At 42.2% G+C, this 23,168-nt stretch overlaps 2 protein-coding genes across 4 annotated transcripts in view; one reads left to right on the forward strand and one right to left on the reverse strand.

Moving 5' to 3' along the window:
* Window positions 1–1,891: 1,891 nt before the first annotated feature.
* TTC1 (tetratricopeptide repeat domain 1) lies at window positions 1,892–9,819 on the forward strand. Its single transcript, XM_073649902.1, has 7 exons — window positions 1,892–2,221; window positions 2,426–2,486; window positions 5,777–5,889; window positions 6,339–6,375; window positions 7,889–8,037; window positions 9,264–9,318; window positions 9,405–9,819. The coding sequence occupies exons 1-7, from the start codon at window positions 1,988–1,990 to the stop codon at window positions 9,536–9,538; spliced, it is 783 nt and encodes a 260-aa protein (XP_073506003.1). The 5' UTR covers window positions 1,892–1,987; the 3' UTR covers window positions 9,539–9,819.
* A 5,083-nt stretch (window positions 9,820–14,902) lies between these two features.
* Window positions 14,903–23,168, reverse strand: part of PWWP2A (PWWP domain containing 2A) — a 28,810-nt gene continuing 20,544 nt past the window's right edge. The window contains exons 2-3 of one of the 3 annotated variants that reach the window (XM_073649893.1): window positions 21,242–22,212; window positions 14,903–15,055 (exon numbers count right to left, since the gene is read on the reverse strand). In XM_073649893.1, the coding sequence (XP_073505994.1) occupies window positions 15,042–15,055; window positions 21,242–22,212 (985 nt within the window). In that variant the 3' untranslated portion in view covers window positions 14,903–15,041. Of the gene's footprint in view, window positions 15,056–19,995; window positions 22,213–23,168 lie in introns of those variants that run through there. The other 2 variants (XM_073649892.1, XM_073649891.1) reach the window with 2 other exon arrangements.

Raw genomic sequence — 23,168 nt, forward strand, 5'->3', positions numbered from 1 at the left:
ACGTCAGAACTGTGTTTTTTCACTATGCCACTCAAAGTTTTTTTTTTTTACTGTTTTTCAGTACATTATATGTAGAGATGAGTGAACTCGAACTGTAAAGTTTGGGGTTCGTACTGGACACTCAGTATCCGTTGCTGAATTCCGAGCACGGACTTCTCCCGAAAGTCTGTTTTAGCATTCGTAAGTGTTCGGAGTGAGAGAATCTGTGGCGGTACTCTGCTTCCTTTAGCAGCCCCCGAGTCCTTACTACGAGCATTTTACAGCACCAAAGTTTGGGTCCCCATTGACTTCTATGGGGTTTGAGTTCAGGTAGAGTTCTGGTACCCGAACTTTGGACTACAGTTCTGACGAACCCGAACATACACGAGTCTGCTCATCCCTAATTATATGGTAAAGTGAATGGTGTCAATTAAAACTACAACTTGTCCCGGTAATTAGTAGGGAAAAAAACAAACAAAAGCACAAAAATTAAAATGAAGTCTTTAAAGGGGATGTTTGGCTTTAGCCTACAAGTCTGCAGTTGCTCTATGTGACTGCAGACTTGTGACTCCTCACATTGCACACACTGTGATGATTCTCCAATGTTGACACCTGGAGTGGGCGGTCATGTTAACGCAAATGTATGATTTGCTTACTTCCAGACACATTCTGACTAGACATGCCTGGCCTCATTTGCATTGGAGAGGCCACGCACGTCTGGTTGGCATGTGAACGCAAGAATGCAAATTGCTTGGTAACTGAGAATCCTCACAGCATGCAGTGCGCACACTGTAGGCTAAGGCCGGACAACCCCTTTCAGAGGTTAATAAATTATATTACAAAAATACATAACATTTGGATATAAATTTATATAAACAACCCCTTCACGACCTTGGACGTATGAGTACATCTAAGGTCGTGTCCCTGCACTCTATGCGGGCTCTAGCATTGAGCCTGCATGTTTTCGGGCACATGACAGCTGATCTGTAAAAAGTATAGGAAAAAATGTTTTTAAAAATATTTAAAAATGTTTTAAAAATATAAAAGTTCAAATCACCCCCCTGTCGCCCCATTCAAAATAAAACAAAAAAAAACATATTTGGTATCGCCGCGTTCAGAATCGCCCAATCTATCAAAATATAAACTAAATTAATCTGATCAGTAAATGGAGTTATGAGAGAAAAAATCAAACCGCCAGAATTATTTTTTTTTTTTGGTTGCCGCAATATTGCAATAAAATGCAATAACGGGAGATCAAAACATCGTATTTACCCCCAAATGGTATCAATAAAAACATCAGCTCGGTGCACAAGAAATAAGCCCTCACTCAGCCCCAAATCCCGAAAAATGGAGACGCTACGGGTCTCGGAAAATGGCAACTTTTTTTGCAAAACTTTGGATTTTTTTTCACCGCTTAAATAAAAAAGAACCTATACATATTTGGTGTCTGCGAACTCGTAATGACCTGAAGAATCATAATGGCTGGTCAGTTTTATCATTTAGTGAACATGGTAAAAAAAATAAATAAATTGTGAAATTACACTTTTTTTTGCAAATTCACCGCACTTGGAATTTTTTTCCTGTTTTCCAGTACACAATATAGTAAAACCAATGGTGTCGTTCAAAAGTACAACTTGTCCCGCAAAAAATAAGCCCTCACATGGTCATAGTGATGGAAAAATAAAAAAGTTATGGCTCTGGGGAGAACAGGAGCAAAAAACGAAAGAAGAACGGAAAAACCTAAGGTGGTGAAGGAGTTAATGAGCAGATTCTAATTTACTACAATGACATTATTATATAAAGTTTTGTGGCTGAAACAAAGCCTGTGTTTATTGTTCTTTCGCAATAAAGTTTATTGAAATAATGCCGCTTAGCAGAACAGAGCGTGACGTCAGCAAACGAGTTTTCCGGAAGTGACGTTCGATTCCTGAGGAACCCGAAAGTGAACGCCGGAAGTGACGTTTGACATCGCTATAGTGAGTCGGAAGCGATAGGAGCTGAGAGAGAGATGGAGGCTCCGGGGATTGAACGCTCCGGTGAGGAAGAGGAGGACTTTCATGACTGCACCGAGGAGCTGGCGGAAGCGAATAGGAAGAGGGAGTCAGCAGAGGGAGAGGAGGCTGCAGCGCCGGGTGGGGAATCAGAGAATGGAGAATGTGCTGCATCGGGGGGAGAAGATGTGGAGCTGGATGAGACGACACTGCTGGAGATGGAGAAGGACCTGACCGAGGAGGAGAGAGAGGTGACCAATGATGGGAGTGGATGTGATGGCGGATGAGAGTAGATGGAGCCTCTATGAGGCCTGTGGCTGTAATAATGAGGGGTCTGTCCCCCCTGTGTGGCTCTGGCCGCTGTGTAATATTCCCCTTTATCTTTGGCCGTGTTCACACTTGCAGCAGTGATGGGGTCGCTGTAGGTGCAGTAATGCCACATTATCTGTTCATAGGAAAGAAGAAAGCAAAGCACCGAGCTAAAGGAAGAAGGGAATGAGCTCTTCAAGAAAGGAGGTAAGAGCCCGTCTGCTTCAGATAAAGGGGCGTGTGCGGATTAAAAAAAAATATATATATATTTTAAAGGGGTTTTTCCCGGCTGCTGTTTCTTTAAAAAAAACACTGTGACTTAATCACCCTCCCCGGGTCCAGCTGACGTTACATTGACGATAACTGATTGTCTGCAGCGCTGCAGATATCAACAGACACTGGGAGCAGTGGCTCAACCCAGAGAGGCTGAATAAAGCACAACAAACTGCAGCCAGGGGACAAAGTTTAAAAAAAAAAAAAAAAAGGAAAATCCCTTTAATTTAAAGGGAACTTTGGCTACTCCATTTCAGCGATGGGCTGCTTGCTGCAGTGCTGATGAAATCATTGTTTTAGTTACTGCAGATCTACTAGTTCCCTGTATAACCCCGCCCACATCACTATCGGTGTACACTGCATAGGCAGAAAGCTGCCGATCAGTAGTGAGGGCGGGGTTATGCAGAGCTCATGAATATGAAGGAGCGGGTTTACTAGTCTTCTAGAGATGATCGCCTGTTTATAAAGCAGGGATTTTATCAAAACTACAGCAAGTAGCCCAGTAAGTGCCATATCGCTGGAATCAGGGTCTCTGCCCCTACATCATGCTGCTCTTGGATTAGGTGACAAAGAACCTGGTGACGCACTTCCTATAAGTTAATATAGAGTGGAGCAATCTGTACCAATTATTACTGACTATATTTATCTTATACTATTCTAATAGAGCCGGAAGCCGAGCTCTAGATATATGTCGATTTACAATAACCAATCAATGGCAATTTTTTTTTAACTGAATAAACCCTTTTTAGGCCACGTTCACACGCTCAGTATTTGGTCAATATTTTAAATGAGTATTTGTAAGCCAAAACCAGGAGTGCGTGATAAATACAGAAGTGGTGACGTGTTTCTATTATACTTTTCCTCTGATTGTTCCACACCTGATTTTGGCTTATAAATACTGATGGAAAATACTGACCAAATACTGAGCGTGTGAACGTGGCCTTAAAGTGATACTGTGATAAAACTATTTTTAATATTATAGGGTTATGTTCTCCATCCTCATGCTCTTCAATTTCTCTAGCTCCCCAATATAGTCCATTGTTTTCGGTGCTCCGTGTGCAAATAAGCAGAATCGTATGAAAATTAACATAACTGGTCTCGGTTATCCACCCTCACGTCAAGCAGTGGAGGATGCAATTTGCCCCCTCAGAGAGGAAGAGGACTTGAACTCTAGTGCCACCTATAGGAAGTAGCAATCCTGAAAGTCAATTTCGTCCCTTTATTGTAGCATGACTTATAATAAAAGCCAAACCAGAATCTAAATTTGCAGACCTGTGTTTCGGGGTGTTTGCCTCTCCTCAGAGCAAAGACTAAGATCTGATTTGACTGTATGAGAGGCGTCTGATTGGGGTATAAGGGGTAACGTTTCTCCTTGTGTACAGTGACATGCCAGGATAGGGAGGATTGTAGGCCATGCAATGCTCCTCTGGGAAATCAATTGCATGGCCTATAAGTCTCCTTACACAGGCAAGTCACTACACAAGGAGAAACGTTACCCCTTAGACCCCAAGCAATGGAGGAGACTGTGAAAGCCGCTTCTCTGCAGTGTAATAACGTGCCTCGATGCTGTTTGATGCATCCCTTTCCGTCAGCCCCCTTGCTTGTCATATATAGGTTATTAATGGTGGGCGCCTCCGTGCTCCTCGCCTGAAGTGTAAGGGTATGTGCACAAGTTGCAGTTTTGCCTCAAAAAAAAAACACAGCATTTTACTATTCCAGCAAATTTGAATCCATTCCATATCTGCAGCATGTCGAGTCTTTCAGACTTTGGAGTGGGGAATCATTAAAAAAAACATTTTCCACAGAATTTTTCCTGCTTCTGGAACGGGATTTGCAGAAGAATTTTCAGAACTTGTGCACATAGCCTAACTCTGGTAAGGGACTGGAATAACATGTATGCATATGGATCGCTGCCACTTTTAGTGGATTTGTCGCCCCATCCAGCTCTTCCCCAGCTGCGCCCGTTTTGCCAGAGCTGTCGAAACTGGAGTGATAACACCAAAACTCCAAAAAAAAAATTTTGAGCAACAATTTCACGACATTTGAAGGTTTTCGTCAGAATTGTGCCACAAACACCATGATGAAATCGTGGCCATAGTTTTTATTTTTTTATTACTCCTCTGCGTTCTTTGGCTTCTAAAGTTTACTGCACCTAATATGCTAATTTTGCCATCAGCCAAGGGGGTGTCAGCATAGATTTGTTTTCTGGGAATAGTTATTTTTACTCCTGTAAGATATATATATATGAATGGGAAGAGGCAGAGCATGCGATGGTTGCTGGGTGTGACGCGGGGGGGTAACCCTGCCCACAACCCAGCAGCCACCTGGATGCGGAAGACAAAGACCCCGGCTGCTGCCAGCACTTGTCATGATGTAAGCGGATGTCAGAACTTGGTGCCGCCGGGGGTCACGTGATGGCGCTGCTCACAGGCACTATCTGCAACCTAAGGTAATTACAAAAATCCTTAGGGGCCCTGGGGGGGATACATTGGGGGGGATAATATAAAGTACTGGACAACCCCCTTTAATCATAAGGTATCATCACACAAGGAGTAAAAAAAGCAACTCCCTAGAGAAGACCAGAACTGGCCTTTTTCAATATTATTCATTCTAACCTTATACTGAGGGTTACTCACTCCTGGTGCTGTCAGTATAAGCGCTGGTAGAGGAGGAGTGCTGCGCTTTAATGTCATTCCATAGATCCAGAGCATTGGACGGTGCAGCTCTAGTCTCCCGATACTGTCATGTGTCATCCATAATGTAAAGACAGCAGTGCTGGCAGAGGAGAGCTGCAGAGTGCAGCAACGCCTGTCACATACACTGCTGGCTATCAAGGCATTATTTCTCGATCTCTAGGATAGATCTAGAGCGTTGATCATACTGAGAAAGCCACTTGGGGGGGGTTCTTTTTTTTTCTTCCCTTGACGCTGCCTTCTTATGATTGGGCAACGTCGCACAGGGGAAAAAGTGAATGCTCTGTTAACATTCTCTTGGTTGCAGGGGAAATTAGCATGTTAGCTGTTCTGAAGTTGAGAAGCCCATATCTCCACAACAAAGAGGAAAAATAAAAAACAGCAAGTTTTCATATCTTCGGCCCCAGTTTAACATGTAAGAAGTGGTGAAAGGTCCTCTCTACATTACCATTAAAAGTGGATTATGACGTCTGTAGGCACCAATGTTTTAACTTTGTACATCACTTGATTATTCTTTTACCTTTTCCTCAGATTTTGTCGAAGCTGAAGACGTCTACTCTCAGGCCCTTCTGAAGTGCCCGGCCTTTTACCATAAAGAGAGGGCTATTCTGTATTCTAACCGAGCGGCGGCCAGAATAAAACAGGTAAATGTTACGTCTGGATAGAAATTCATCTTATTGCCGATCCGATAAATAAAAGGAAAGGATGGTCCCCTTTGGGGCGCTCTGGACTCTTAGGCACCGCCTGGATGTAGGGAAAAGAAACTGTGAAGGAGCCATCAGCCTCAGGATTGTGATGCTATACCCTAGCGCAGTTTTCGTCAGTATATATTGGGAGTCAGAAGCTTCTGCTGGCGTACAGTATAATCTGAACAGGTTCTTACACTGGTAAAGGGGAGACGTGCTCCCCATCCATCCTGATCACACTATGGGCATCCTCCTACATCGCCTCGCTGATGGTACTAGGAATGGAAAACTTGATGTTGGATTATTTGGTAGAACTCCCACTATAAACACTTTGTTGGGAATTGGGGCTCGACACATAAAGGGTCTGAAATTTTAGTTCCACTGTAACCTACTTGTATATTTCACAGGACAAGACAGAACCTGCAGTAACCGACTGTACAAAAGGCATGTATGCTCGATTTACTTACTTTAACCTGTCTGGTAGTGAATTTATATCACTATTATTTTTCAGTATCCCCTTAATGATTGCCGTTGTGTTATTTAATTATTTTTTTAATGCCAGTCATTAAAGGGTTTGTCTGGTCCAAATCAATAAGACAGCCGACTTATGAATCCCCCCAGCACACGCCCGGTGCGATGCGGGGCTTCGCCAGTTTCTGACCCGGGACCGGAGGGTATGTATGAGTTACACATACTCCCGGGCAGAGCCTGTCTAGTGGCCATACACTTGTATTGAGCGAGGCTGCTGCCCGTTCAGTGGGGTCAGCTTCGCTCCATACAAGTGTAACTCATACATACCCTCTGATCCCAACTCAGAAACTGGCGAATCCACACAGTGACTGCAGGCTTGTATTTGGACCGGACAACCCCTTTAAAGGAATCACAGTCTTCAGTGCCGCTTGTTTACGGTGCTGAGGAATAAGTGTATAGTCCGTCTCCCCCAATGGGGCGAAAATGTAGCGGTTATCAGATGTATAATATGGCTGACATCCTGCTGCTTCAGTCACAAGCGGTTTTAACTCAGATCACAGTGGTTTAACCCCTAGATGATGCTGTCAATTGCAACAGTGGCTTCTAGATGACAAAAGCAATTGCATGTCCCTAACACACCCTCTTAGGCCCTGCCGTGAGCAAGATCTAACAGGATGTGTCAGGGCTCGTGCAGACGACCGTATTCTCGGTCCAAGTGCGGATCACACTTGGACCAATATTTTCGGATATGTCCGATTGATTTCACTGGACTGAGCCGGTACGAGGAAAAAATCGCAGCATGAACGATTTGCCTTCCACATTCGGATCTCACTTGTGAGTCTGTGGAAATCATCGGACTGCACTTGGATGACATCTGAGTCCTGTCCGATTTTTCACGGACTGAAAGAATGGAGAAGATTGAGAAATCTTTTCATCTATCTTCTCCTCATCCGAGAGAATTGGATCAAGCTATGATCAGAATGTAATTAGCATGATGGACCCGATTTTTCTCGGTTGATACGGTCGTGTGCCCTTAGCCTAACACTGACCGGTCTCATGCATTGCTCTACACGAGTATTGCATGGGATCAGCGATCAAATCATTCAGGTGAACAATGTTAACAAAACTGCTAAAAATGTCGCCGTTTCATAATACGGAAACGCAAAATGGAATAAAAAGCGATCAAGAAGTTTAACCTGTACAGTTGTGTCAAATGCCTGCTCCATGAGCTCGCATCTTTCCCGGCAGATGATGGCTGTGCTATTCAGCCATCATCTGTTTCTTAACAGCCGCACATGGAACAGAGCTCTGCCCGTGGCTATTAAATTAAGTGCTTGTCAATCCAACAGCCACGATGCAGCATTCACCGGGCGCTGATGAGTTGCCATGATGGCCAGGGTCAAAATTGGCTCCATCACTAAGGGGTTATGCTGTTGTTATAATATTTTATTTTTATAATATATAATTATTTTTTTTTTGTCTGCAGCAATAGAGTTAAATCCTGACTATATCCGTGCACTGCTGAGGAGGGCTGAACTCTACGAGAAGACTGATAAGCTGGATGAGGCCCTGGCAGATTACAAATCAGTCCTAGAAAAAGACCTGTCATGTCGCCAAGCCAAAGAGGCCTGCCTGGTAAGGGGCACCCACGACTTTCATCGCAGTGAGATGATCAGACTGGTATTTATACAAGATCACATCGGACCAGGACCTGCCCTGTTTACTTGAACAGGTGGTTCTGCTGCCGGTCTCAAAGTGATTATGTATTGCTAGGAGGATATGTAATCACTATGATTGGGGAGATCCAGTCTCTGGGACGCCCATTGATCTCAGATGAAAGGGCTGTGGCACTAGTTTAGCGCTGTGGCGCTGTGATCCCTTTACTGGTTTCCCTGCAAAGCTGCAGCCTGGCTGCCATTGTGCAGGGAGAGACCATGCTGCGGATTAGCGGTGGATCCATAGGTCACTGATTTTTTTTATTTTTTTTCCTGACATATTTTAGTGATGTGCTAGCACCCCAGAAGGGAATACCCCTTTAAGGTTACTATACAATTCATATACCTGCTGGCTGAACGGTGCCATAAATCCTTTACATTTGGCTTGGTTCCGGCAGCAGCATGTCTCCTGCAACAAGAAGCAATCAGGCATCTTAAAATCCTACATGCCCAATCCACTTACTCTTAACAGTTGTCGAGAGGCCGCTATTTAGGGAACTTAAATCTAATGTGAATGGTGAACACCTTATACAGTTTCTGAAAGAGATGAGCACAAGCAGAGACACATTTCTATTGATTTTAAAATGGGATCAGTCAGCAGGTTTTTCTATGTAATCTGACAGCAGCATGATGTAGGGGCAGAGCTCCTGATTCCAGCAATGTATCACTTATTGGGTGCAGCAGTTGTGATAGAATCACAGTTTTCTCTGCTGCAGATCTAGTGGAGCTGTGTGTAACCCCGCCCACACCACTGATTGGCCGTTTTCGGTGTATACCTGCAGAAAGCGGCCAATCAGTGCTGGGGGTGTGGTTGGACTAGAAGGCACAAGACTCCTGGTCCTGTAGTGATAATCTCCTGCTGATAAAACACTGATATTTTTTTTATTGAAGCAAAAACACAGCCTAGTAAATGACACATCCCTGGAATCAGGGTCTCAGCCCCTACATCATGCTGCTCTCAGATTACATAGCAAAAAATTGCTGTTGAATTCAATTTAAAGGTAATAGAACAACACGCCCTGTTTTGTCAATTGGTGAGGCACCTGACAAAACAATCAATCTACATTTTGTACATGGTCTCAATCAATGAGGTTTTTCTGTAGTGAAACTATTAACCCTATCATTTTTTTTTTTTTTTTAATAAAGCGTTTGCCCCGACAGATCGATGAAAGAAATGAGCGTTTAAAGGAGGAAATGATAAGTAAGCGGATAGAGCAAAGCTTCTACCTTATGAACAGTACGACCTCCGGCTGTGAAACCTTACACTGCGTTTTGTCTTATTCTCAGGTAAATTAAAGGATTTGGGAAACCTGGTCCTTAAGCCTTTTGGACTCTCCACACAGAACTTTCAGGTTAACCAGGACGCCGGCACGGGCTCGTACTCCATCAACTTCGTGCAAAATCGCAACGATAACAGATGATCTGCCTCCAGCTGAAGGGTGTGGATCATCACAGTCGGAACAGACCGGAGTCTTCCTCCTGAGGAAATCGTCAGATACTTCACCTCATCAAACAGAGCCTGCCTGCCGTCCCGTGTCCATAGATATTCCAGTTTTTTTTTTTTGCTTTCTCACTTTGTACCTGGCTGTGATACGGCGAGAGCAGTTGGGACAAATGGCCGTTCTCATTACATGTTTGTGAACCGATCAATGTTTTAACTATTGGGACTAGAAATATATAAATTATTTAAAAGGAACCAAAAAAAATCCTGTTAATGTATCCTTTATCTATATGACCTGGCATAGTTTTTTTTTTTTTTGGGGGGGGGGGGGGGGGCGGCGTAGGTTTACTGTATATTTTTAATAGCTAGGGGGCGACATTTGCATTTGTTTGTTTTTTTGTATTTTAATGATCATTTACTTAAAGGGGGGTCGTACCATCAACAACATATTCCCAATCCACACAATAGGTACAATTATATAATGGCTGGTGGTGGACTGAGAGCGCCCCACCGATCATAACAAGAACAGGGGTTCCCAAAGTCCCGTGTTAATGGAGCTGTAGTGAGCATGTGCAACCACTGCTCCATTCACTGCCAATAGAAGTGCTGGCCATGAGTATTTGGGCTACCCGTTCTTGGGATTGGTGCAGTCCCTCAAGGGCTTATACATTTATCCTTGTGGATAGGTAATATTCTCATTTAGACATTTATCAGGGAAGACAATCTTAAAGGGGTTTTCCACTATGGGGCAACCTTTTATTGATGTGCCCAGAGGGAAAAAACAAACAAAACATACCTCCCCTGCCAGCAAATCATTTCTCGTCTTATGCACATTAATAAGAAATTGTGTAATGATTTTAAAGGGAATGTCCACCTTTATGCATCCTGATTTCATGTCCACTAAAAAAAAAAGTTTGTCAGCACAGAATGATGGCGGATGTCATGCTAATTGACCGTCGGCTCACCGCAGTGAGGTAGCGGGTAGCCAGTAGTCAATCGGTATGACAGCAGAGTGTAAGAGAAGAAGCTGCTCTGTCTACGGGACGTACGCAGGGGGAGGTCCGTGAGGATGTAAGAAATCATAATACTTAAAAGGGATTATTCACTACTGGACACCCCTTGGATGGTCCTGCTCTCGCGCGACTGTTGCAGCCGGTCAGTGACTGCTGATTTGCTGCAACAGTCACCTGATGTTGTTTATATGGTGCACATTATAGTAAGTATGGATGTGCCACCTCTGCACACTTTAGAAGACAAAAAAAAAAGACAACAAGGGTGAAAGTTTTTCAAGTTCTGGCAAAAATAGGGTGCACCATCATGTCATGCCAGATCAGAAGTGAAATATTACGACAACACGCTCGAAAAAACTTACAAAACATTCATCTTTATTGAGTTTACACGTTCTCTTGCATGGACGTAACACAGTGAAATAAAAGAATAAAAAAAATAATAAAATACAACGTGGAGTCTTTCAAACCACATGAACAGTTTTTAAACAGCAGATCAAGGAAAAAAAAAATAACACTAGAAAGTAAAGTTCTCAAATGAGAAATCCAGATCTGGATGAAGTGCTACTCTGTACGCGTCATGTTCAGCGGACGCAGGTTAACGCTATAACGGATTAGTCACTATGCCGTAATTATAGATAGGAATAACGTGTAGTTCTCTCATTTTACATGATGCACATATCCGTCAGACACCTTACGGATGGGTATGACGGTCTTCGCCCCAATCCATTAATCTTCATGGAATGGACCATGCCATGGATACGGCAGGAAAGGAAAAGGCCTGGACCGGTTCAGTTACTGCTCAAATCACAATCCCGCAATGCAACAAGCTGTCAGCAATTCCCAAAATTGTCCTGAGTATCTCTTTTTTTTTTTTTTTTTTTTTTTTGTATGGGTTCAATATGTTATCCCTGTGAGGATATTAATGCACGCCAAAGGGATAGTGAGATACTTGTACAGAACTTATAACTGAAATTTTACAGCCGTGAGACGGCCTCAAGGCCTTCCCCCAACTGTTGCAAACTTGTATTGCTATATGATAAGTTTGGTTTAGTGGAACCAACAGGGTTCAAAACTTGGTAAAAAAAAAAATCCTGAATCAGTAATCTGACAGTGGTCTAACTTGTGCCTGACCTGATCTCCCGACTGCCTGACAGTGGCCCACCTTGTGCCTGAAATGCTCCCCCAACTGCCTGACAGTCATCTGACAGTGGCCTAACTTGTGCCTGACATGATCCCCCAGCTGCCTGACAGTGGCCTAACTTGTGCCTGACCTGATCCCCCGACTGCCTGACAGTGGCCTAACTTGTGCCTGACCTGATCCCCCGACTGCCTGACAGTGGCCTAACTTGTGCCTGACATGATCCCCCAGCTGCCTGACAGTGGCCTAACTTGTGCCTGACCTGATCCCCCGACTGCCTGACAGTGGCCTAACTTGTGTCTGACCTGATGCCACCCCCTACTGCATGAGTCCAGACCGTAAAATAAAGGTAAAATCAAAAAATATTTACAAGAGTCACAATAACCACAAAGAATAAAGCAGACGCTGCATATAATTTACGGAGGGGCAAGTAGGGGGAGAAAATAAAATATCAACTGGAATTTAACATTAAGGGGCAATTTGCATTAAATAAATGTTTGGAAACATGTCATCAGATTTGTGTGAACTGCTCAGTCTACCCTTCTTCACAACTGACACATTAATGGAGAAAGGGGCTGGCTTGGAGGTTGAAATGAGCCAGCCCCCTCCCCACACACACACACCAACGCAGGAAACGCTCGCCCCTGTCCAGCTGAGAACTAAATTAAGCATCGGAGTATCACGTTATGAGTAGATGAATTTACGGCCTTTTACTGCGGCGCCTATGACAACACTTCTGGTTCGCGTCACCTTTGTGTTATCATGGAGGCATTAGGCCACACTGCAATTTTCACTTTTATATTACAGGTAAGAAATTTAAAGGGATTGTACATGTCATGAATATGAGATTGGGGAGGGTCCTATTCTGGCGCCCTCAGAAGTTATCTGTTTACTGCACCTGCTGTATAGGGGCTATTTTCGGGTGCATGGCCCAGTTGATCAGTGGAGGCAGTTTGTTATGAAGCTCCATGCTAACAAGGTGATACCCGTTCTGTAAGGGAGCATCAATCAGGTCGTGAAAAATCACATGTACATATTAAAATATTTAAGCCTTAATGACCCTATGGGCATTCAGCTGATATTCTAGAGTTCCTGACACTGATATGACTTTACGGGAAGATGTTGAAAAATAGGGCTCTGAAAGGCCCCGTCAAAAAGGGATAGTGGTCCTGCGTGCGTGTCATTGTCTCTGGGACTGCCGAGGACAGCGCTCGTGTGGCTTCTATTCCAACAGGGCATTTCACAGCCCAATTCTCAGAATCACTGATGGTCCTAGCAGTCGGACCCCCAGTTATCAGCATTTTATCACCTATCCTACGGGATAATTCGTCAGTACATAAAAGGAAGGTATCGTCAGAAGATGACCTATTGTTTAAAGCAGGTTTTTGTGTTAAATGTATTTTAAAAAAAAACAAAACAATATTGACAATTTTTGTTTTTTATATTAAAATCTGTATTTAAAAAACATTTGTGTGTGTATATGTAATTTTATATATATATATACACACAATAATGAGAGAACTTTACACACTGACCACTGGGGCTATTTTAGACTTATATAGCTGGTTACTATTCACAATAGGTGGTATTGCCCACTGCTGACTTTAATCTTCCTTTTCTTCCCAATGGCCTTTGCACGTGCTCATTAGATGCTTTGCTATGAAAAGATAAGGGCGGAGTCAGTCTATTGCTGCTAATGTGCATGTGAATTTATTGAAGTACGAGTTTGGAATAGCTCCAGTGGCCAGTGTGAAAACAAATATTTATAGATATGCAATTTTTTTTTTAATACAGATTGTGATATAAAAAATAAAACACTACACAAAAATTAAAAGTATATATATTTAAATGGGTCATTTACTGATGACCCATTCCTTTTAAAGGGCTCCTCCGGCCACCTAAATATTTTTAAAACTGATCAAAATAGGGTAAAAAAATTGCTATTTTAAATTATCAAAGTTATATTATTGTCAGAAAACTTTCAATTTAAAGTTCTACTTGTGTGAATGCTGTGGGACATGGAGTCCCAACTGTCCTCAAAAAGACCTGAACCACCCTCGCATGAGACATTTGCTACCTTAGCAAATACTACAACTACATTTGAAGAATTTCTTCTTGTAAGCCAAATGGCTACTGTCAGTGCTACTCCGTTGCCAAATCCAGTGCAGACTTCATCCGAGGACTAATACAGGACAGTGGGTTATTTTGGAAATGTCAGGCATGTAAAAGTAACATTTTTTTTTTAAAGGGATTTTGTCAGCATGCTTTTGCCATGTAATGTGAGAGCAGCATCATGTAAGGGTAGATACCCTGATTCCAGCGATGTATCACTTTCTATGCTGTGTTTTGCTTTATCAATAAAATCTGTGTTTTATTAGCAGAAAATTATCACTACAGGACTAGGTGTCTCATACCTCCTGGTCCAACCACGCCCCCAGCACTGATTGGCAGTCAATATACAGTGTACACAGAAACCGGCCAATCAGTGATGGGGGCGGGGTTATACACACCTCAGCATTCCGAGATGTGCAGCAGAGAAAACTCAGATTCTATCATAACTGCAGCACCCATTAAACTAAGAGACATCACTGGAATCAGGGTCTCAGCCCCTACATCATGCTGCTGTCACATTACATAGAAAAAACGGCTGACATATTCCCTTTAAGGTATATTAGCAAGTCAGAGAATCCGGCTCTTCTCATGAAACCCCTTTAACATTCAGTTAGACATATATTGTAGGAACAGTAGAAGTCTGGAATGAGTTTTTAAAAGTTAGAAATCCTTCACTTGAAAATCTATGAAATTCTGTACTTCTGTAAGTGGAGATGACTTACAAAATCTTCTGACCCGGCCCGTAAATATTTTGGTCCCCCCCCCCTCAGATTGCGGCTACTTGTCCAGCCGGTAATACTGGTAAGAAAAGCTCACACGGTATAAAATATACGTCACGCCACCAAATAAAAAAGAAAGAAACAAAACGGCTTTCACATCAAGAAAACAAGTTCAGTGATGAACTTCAATAAAACGTTTCAAAAGGAAAAAAAATCTCACTCTACTGGTTTTTGTTTTTTTACAGCCTCATGCTTTCATTTTTGCAATATTTGTAGCTATTTTTTTCTTCTTTTTTTTCTTAAATAAAATTTACAATAGAAATAACAATCTGTATAAGTTATACATTATTTTCACAGCTCGGGATTTTACACTTCACACGTCCTCGAAAAGGACACAAGACACCAGTTCTTTGACTTTCATGTACCGTAGGAATAAAAGAAAAAAAAAAAAAGAAAAAATCTCCACCGTGTGGCGCCATCCGGAGATTTCAAAGGCAGCGGTTGCTAGTCTGTATTGTCTGGAAAGAGAGAAATGGAAAAAAAATAGATATTATTTCCAAAAGGAATGAGTTAACTCCTTAGATACTATTCAAGTCACGGATTCATTGTAATTTTTAGATTTTCATTTATCAGAAATTTCTTGCAATTTGCGCTCCTCTGCCCACAGATTTAATATTTATATCCTACTCCTCCTTTCTATCCGACTCCTACCTCCTATACCACTCCGCATGCCACATCAGAACGGCTGGGGCTTCTGTCAATCATAGGTGGGAATTGGCACTGGAAATTTACATACAGAGGACTCCTAATCTTCCACATGTAATTAAGAGGACTCCTAATCTTCCACATGTAATTAAGAGGACTCCTAAAAGGTTCAGCGCCTACAGACTAAGAGAGACACAAAAGAGATACATATTCTGATTTCGGGTCTTGACTCCTACAATATCTTTTAAACCCGATGACTCTTCAGGAAATTCTGGAGTTATTTCTGAAGCATCTTTTGAGTTTTATTTTTTTTTTAGTCGTTTCACGAGAATTTACCAACATTTTTTGGAGCATTTTCCTATATTTAAGTCTTTTTTTTTTTTTTCAGTCCACTGAATGATGGTTTTGTTTTTTTTTTTAGCAAAAATGATGGCAAAATGCTAAAAAAAAAAAAAAAGACGTCCGGTCGCCTTTTGATCTTTCCCATTAACTTGTAAGGTTCTTTTATTCTTTGCAATGTTTTCAGATAGCATTTTCAAGCAGTTTTCGCTACAGAATCCACCCGAAGAAGACGGCGTGTGTACATAGCCATATATTGGTTATAGTAGTTTGGGGTAGGTAAATTTGGCGAGTCCCTTTAAGTCGCCTGATAAAACCATCTACTGACAATATTTATTTTGTTTTCGTCTTATTAAGATTACTTTCTTTCTGCACGTTATACTAGGTAAAAGTAGCTCAAAAAGGATGGCTTTCCTGTTGGCCAGTTGCATCTTTGGCGTTTCAGACTGGACCTTTGGCGTTTCAGACTGGACCTTTGCCAATTAACTTGATCACGCAGCAGACTTCAACTTAAAGGGGTTGCGCATAGTCTCCTGACCGATCTGACGCTCACATGCAACTGTCCAATGTCTAGTTAGTACAATGCACACCAATAGAATCTGAGAAAGATCCTCGCCGGTGAATGGTTCATTGTCTCCGTGTCTCTCCGCACCTGATAAGGTATCTGGGCAACACATTTAAAAAGGACCTTTTACTGTATTTTTTATGTAAACTGAGTTCCTCCTCCAACTGCCGCTGCTCCAGTGATTCTGGGACAGGTTTTTCTTCTTCTTCTGCGCCCCTCTGTTCCAAAGTTATGCCCCCGTGGTTAAAGAAAAAAAATCTATAAAATTTTTCTTCAACCAACTGGTCGTATACCAAAGAACTTGCTTTTTCTCCGTTGAAGCTGGCTAATCAAAACATGGCCATGTCCACAGAGAAGTTCTGTGATACACGCCCAAATGGTTGAGGGGAAGATTTACATGAAGGGGCATAATATTAAAAAGGAGGGGCGCAGAAAAACTATTCCAGAATCCGTTGGAAAACGTGCTAAAAAAAAAGCAACAAATAGAAAACAGTGAAGCTGTGTCTCACATCACGCCAGGGATGGTAATGTCACACCAAGGACGCCAAAAGAGATTCCTGAGGCTCCCGTCTAGCGGACAGGTACCGCTAACCTGGATCGGAGACCAGCGGATCAATCCGCTCATCTCTACATAGGTCTTAGGACAAGCTATAAAATATTAGATTGGTTGGTGGACCACTAGCTTCTCCACTGATTGAAGGAGCTGCAGCACCCTAGCCAACAGTGTCCCCATAACTGATTAGCAGGCATAGCACCACACATTTCATAAGGACTGCGCATGATACTGCAGCTCAGTACCAATAAATGGGACAAAGCTACTCGCTATTAAAGGCGCAGAACAGTGCCTGATAAACAATGAAAGAGACAAAGCTCAGACCAGAGAAACAAAGTCCCTTCGATCAGCTGATTACATACGGTGCCAAAAGACAGAACCCATGGGTAGCCAATCATTGTTGAAATTCCGCAAAAAAAAGTTTTAAAGTGAATGTCGACAGATTTCACAATTTTTACAAATTATAGGTTATGGGTCTAGCTATAGAATTACAGAGCTCCAGTCTACGACCCACCCAGCCTGACTGATCGTTGCAGCTTATACTGAGCAGTGAGAGATCTCAGCAGGGAAGAGGGACACTGAGGAGCTGTCAATCAGAACAGGCGGGCAATGATTGAGTTCAGCCACTCCAAAGGAAGTACACTTGCTTCATCAGCTCTAAGATCTATTTATCAACGTATGCAGTCTGTATTGTGAAATCTGGTGACAAATCCGCGTTTGAATGGATGAGAAGAGATATTACATGGCTAAAATTGTAAATGAAAATGGAACACATGGGGTCAGTACTATAAAATGTGTAAAATATAAAAATGGTAAACCGCCCCTAGATGAAGTGACCAAAAGGAAAAATAAAATTACAAAATGACCATTTTTTTTTTTTTAAAGATTTTATGAAACCCTACATGTCAGTTTCTGTTTGCAGGAAAGAACTCATGAAAACAGGAGCATTCAATTCATCCTGAAAAATTTGCAATTATTATGAAAAGTTTGGACGTTTATTATATAGTGGTATATAATAGAGGAAAAAAAAATAAAAAAGTCAATGTATTTTTTTTTCTATATATTGGGTCTAAGCATCAAGACATCCAATTCTTTGGAGATGACACTTAGCATCATAATTGTGCACTGTATTATTACCTCATTAGTAGGAAAACATAGCCTTGTCTTACCAACAGGCCAATTATTACATGGAAATTATTTTAATATTCAGTAAATCTTGTGAACTGGAAAAAAAAAATGTATTAAAATAAAATAAAAAAAAAATGAAACTTTCATACATAAATGGTTAGTTCAGCTATTTGTATATAAAATAGATATACTATGTTCTGGTAATGCAGAGTTTAAAGGGATCTGGGAATTGGAAAACACCAAAGAAAATTTCCTACATCAGTAGTGCTACGTAAGGAAAATCTTTTGCGATGCGTGTGAACAAAAGTGGAAAGTTGTGAATTATTATAAGTGTGCACGTACAGTATATTATATATAGCATAAAAAAAACACATTTCAAGTCAAATATTGATGCAAACGGCTTGTCAAATTCATAAAAAAGTATAGAAAAATAAGTGTATATTTAAAAAAAAAAAAAAAAATGGTGATTTCCATTACCATTGGGATTGAATTTAGAGTGGATAGTCCTCTTAGAAAAACTATTTTGTAATATAAGAATGCATCACTCACCCTCCCCGGGTCCAACAAATTGTTTCAGCACTGATGTCACATCGAGAGCGCTGTAGCCAATCAGTGAGCCTCTGAGCTCCAACACTGCCATGATGTCAGCACAGACTCGGCGATGGACCCGACGAGGGTGAGTAAAGCACTTTTTTTTTTGTCTTTTTTACTACTAATGGAGCTTCTAAAGGAAAAACTCCTTTAAAAAAAAGTATACAATACCAGAGATTTTTCAGCATCCAAGTATGAAGCGTCAAAAAGTTCAGATTAGCCAATTTCTTTTTTAATTGTATGACATCGCAATGTCATAAAAAGTATTTTTTTTTTTTTATCTATTGCCTAAGAACATTTTGCCTTCTTTCCTGGTAAGAAACCCCAACCTGATCCACTTTCCTAAAAGTAAAACTAATCACTTCACCAAATACTGTGTAATGCTTCATTTCACCTGTAGAGGCACTGCTGGGAAAAAATGACCACCTGCTGCCGAGTTCCTGCATAGATCACAGTGATCGCTTGGATAAAGGCGATCTCTATGCAGCAGGAATATTTTTTCTTTTTTGGAGAATTATCCAAAGAGTTGACAGAACTAAAATGTTTCATTGTTTAACGAAAAATTGAAATTTATTGTTTAGTTTCACCTTACGGGAGAATTGGATTAATATGATCCCATTTACTATGGCCTGGCCGCTGATTATGAAGCAGATGATCCGCCATTTTTACTTTTTTTTTTCCACAGTAACACACAACAAATTCAGATTTAGTTTATTTTATTTACAATTTTGTACATTTTAGAGCAATACACAATTACATCGGTTCCATATTTTCTGACCTGCAAACAGATACCTTAAACTTTCATGAAAAAAAAAAAAAAAAAAAAAAATATTGGAAAAAAATATATATATTCATTTGATAAAGTACATCCAAAAATAATGTAACAGTGAGACAACGACAAAAGCACACACATGTCTGAATCAGAACAGATCCTAATAGAAAGGAGAGGAATCTGTCCAGAAAAAAATACATACATATATATACACACATATATATATATATAAAAATCATACATATACATAATGTATGTGTATATATATATTTTTCTGGACGGATATATTCCTATTTAACATATTACGGTGGCCCACGGGTGTCATCATTTTTCATCTAGACTTCTGTCCTGGGATGATATAATAAAATAAAATAATAATCCACCTTTTACACTTCAGAATCACTCTATGTACATCCCTCTCCTCTTCACATACTGATCCACCATGATGGAAAATGGACGCTACAAGCCCGTAAGATAGCAGAGGGCTAAGTGGCGGTCAGTGGCCAGTGAGGCTTTCCGTGCCTCGTGTCTTCATAGAATTACAAAATATTTATGGAGTGAAATGTTAAATTACAAGGGGGTTGTCCAGGACTATTAATCGATTGCCTATTCTTAGGATAGGCCATCAATTTATGAGACTGACTCCCAGACCCCCTTGATCCCTTCATTGTTTATCCAGCTACAGTGCCGTACATTCAAGTATGGCTGCTACTGGTACTGCAGTTCAGCCCCGTTCACCGGGTTATTAAAGGGAATCTATCAGCAGGTTTTTGCTATGTAATCTGAGAGAAGCATGATGTAGGGGCAGAGACTCCGATTCCAGCGGTGTGTCACTCACTTACTGGGCTGCTCGGTGAAGTTTTGATAAAATCCCTGTTTTCTCTGCTGTGGTCAGAATGCTGAGCTCTGTATAACCCCGCCCACACCACTGATTGGCAGCTCGCTTACAGTGTACACAGGAATCTGCCAATCAGTGGTGTGGGCGTCGCTACAGATTAGGATGGCACGACACATCTAGTCCTGAAGAGATAATCTCCTGCTGATAAAACACTGATTATACTTAAACTACAGCAAGTGATACCTCCCTGAAATCGGGCTCTCCACCCCTACATCATTCTACTCTCAGATAACATAGAAAAAAACATGCCGAAAGATTCCCTTTAATAAGTAGCTAGGAAAATGGGCGTAGGGCTCTTTTAGCATGGGGAGCGGGGGGGGGGGGGGTGGTAAGGAAACAAAAGAAAAACACTTTATGGTTGTGACTAAGCTAAGGCAAAAAAAAACACGATGTACAATTTCTAATCTTGCCTACCTTATAAGTGGGTGGGATCACGTTTCGAACTGGGTCAGGAGGGCTCGCACTTCGGGGGTGAGCTGCTTGGCAGCCTTAGCTGCCTCTGTGATGGCCTTGCGATAAAGACCCTTTCTCTTCTTGTTAAATCGGGACTGGAAGTTTTCTAAAAAGGGGGACAACTGTGACAAAGCAAGGAAGGAAGTTGTTGGGGACCCAAACCATGATATGCTGGCCTCCTGCCGGACAAGCAGGCCGTTATCTTTTCGACTGATAGTTATGGTGAGTATACGGGCGGGCCACCATGGGAAGCCATATATCTTCGCCCAAACAATGTCCCCAACACATATGGTCCTGCCATCGGGGGTCACGCACTTAGAAACATTTTTGGAAAACACCTTTATTTTCAAGGAATTGCTTAACTTTTTCTCTTCTTTGGAAGAGGAGGAGGAAGATGATGAAGGAGGAGGAGCATGCATGGTGCCTGGGGGGAAATCAAAGTTTTCAGTAGAACTACACTCAGAATGGATGGACTTCATATCATCTGTACTATCGCTACTACACACTGACGCATTGGAAGAGTCTGCTTTTGTTTGATTCAAGGTCATGTAAACTGTGATATTGCTTTTGCTGCCTTCTTTGCTCAGGGCTTGCTGCTCGTCCTGCTCGGCAGGCGGTACGCAGACACTGGCGTTCTCAATAGCACTGTTGACCTCTTCGGGGCCATTGGAAGGGGTCTCTATTTCTGAGGGGGCCTCACCTGCTGAACGGGTGGCAGTGTAGCGGGTCTGGGGTCTGATGGCAATCTTACTGCTGCGCAAGCTCTCAAGTCCGATCTTCAGCGTAGAGTCGTTCTCCTCGTTGCGGTACCTTTGAGGTTTGATGCGTAGTCTTGGTGGAAGGGTCCCTGAGGTCGTGTTCTGAATGCGTCTCGTAAAGTGGACTTTGCCGTGAGTGTTTTTCGAGGAAGAGGTCTCCTTTTGCTTTTTCTGTGCCTTTTCTTTGGCCATTTTTAATACTTCCCGAGCCTTGGCATGATCCATGTTCTTACTCTGTAGCACCTTCTTGGTGTGCAGCTGAGCTTTGGGGGCGTTGGTGTGAGAAGCCACTTTTACCACTTTGCCTCGCCCGTGCCCGAGGTTGGAGACCTTGGCCACCGGATTTTTTTTTTGACTCTCGTTCTGGCTTTTTCCATTTACTTTATGATCAGTCTTAAGTTTCTTATTCACAGTAGTTACACTCTCGGGCCTCCTCCTTTTCCCTTCTTCCAGCTTAAAAGAGTCATTACCAGTCGTCTTCCGGACCTCCCTCTTGTCGGTCACCACATTTTTGCACTTGTCGCACAATACCTGCCTGGGCCGTAGCTTGATAGCGTTCATGATCGAAGTGGGTTCTTCCCTGTAAATTTTCTTTTTGAGTCTTTTGATTTTACGTGGAGGGGGTTGAGGTATCGACTGGTTATAGGTGTCCCTGATAAACAAAGGAGGGGGGTACGGAGCTCCTTCATGAAAAAGTGGTGGCGGCTTTGAAGTCCACAGGTTGTTATTATTATTATTAGTAACTCCACAGGGCTCGCTGGATGCGATGGGGGTCACGTCCACGGGACCATTCCCATTTTTCAGTGATTCGTCTTCTTGGAATGATGTGCTTTGAGGCTGGACGGGTTCCTCTGCTTTATTTTTATACTCGCGTTTAGGGTGAAGCGTTACAGGGATTCCATGAGGTCCAAACCTTGAAACAAAAAAAAAAAAAAATGTAAAAATTATACAAAACTATAGAAATAACCATATACCAAAGATACAAACAAACTGGACACAGACCTCAAAACTTAAAAAGGTGCCCACACCCTAGGTCAGGGATGTCAAAACTCAAACACAGTGCCAAAATGAAAAACTTGGACAAAGTCGTGGGCCAACCAGTATACAGTACAATGGGCCCCACATAGTCCTCCATACAGTACAACGGGCCCCACATAGTCCTCCATACAGTGTAATGACCCCGCATAGTCCTCCATACAGTGTAATGACCCGACATAGTCCTCCATACAGTGTAATGACCCGACATAGTCCTCCATACAGTACAACGGGCCCCACATAGTCCTCCATACAGTACAACAGGCCCCACATAGTCCTCCATACAGTACAACGGGCCCCACATAGTCCTCCATACAGTATACTGGTCCCACATAGTCCTCCATACAGTACAACGGGCCCAACATAGTCCTCCACACAGTGTAATGACCCCGCATAGTCCTCCATACAGTGTAATGACCCGACATAGTCCTCCATACAGTGTAATGACCCGACATAGTCCTCCATACAGTACAACGGGCCCCATATACTCCTCCATACAGTATAACGGCCCCACATAGTCCTCCGTACAGTATAATGACCCGACAGTCCTCCATACAGTATAATGACCCGACATAGTCCTCCATACAGTACAACGGGCCCCACATAGTCCTCCATACAGTACAACAGGCCCCACATAGTCCTCCATACAGTACAACGGGCCCCACATAGTCCTCCATACAGTATACTGGTCCCACATAGTCCTCCATACAGTACAACGGGCCCAACATAGTCCTCCACAGTGTAATGACCCCGCATAGTCCTCCATACAGTGTAATGACCCGACATAGTCCTCCATACAGTGTAATGACCCGACATAGTCCTCCATACAGTACA

This window comes from Phyllobates terribilis, unplaced genomic scaffold (genome assembly GCF_046119375.1).
Source record: "Phyllobates terribilis strain yellow unplaced genomic scaffold, ASM4611937v1 Scaffold_10__3_contigs__length_209671492, whole genome shotgun sequence".
NCBI lineage: Eukaryota > Metazoa > Chordata > Amphibia > Anura > Dendrobatidae > Phyllobates > Phyllobates terribilis.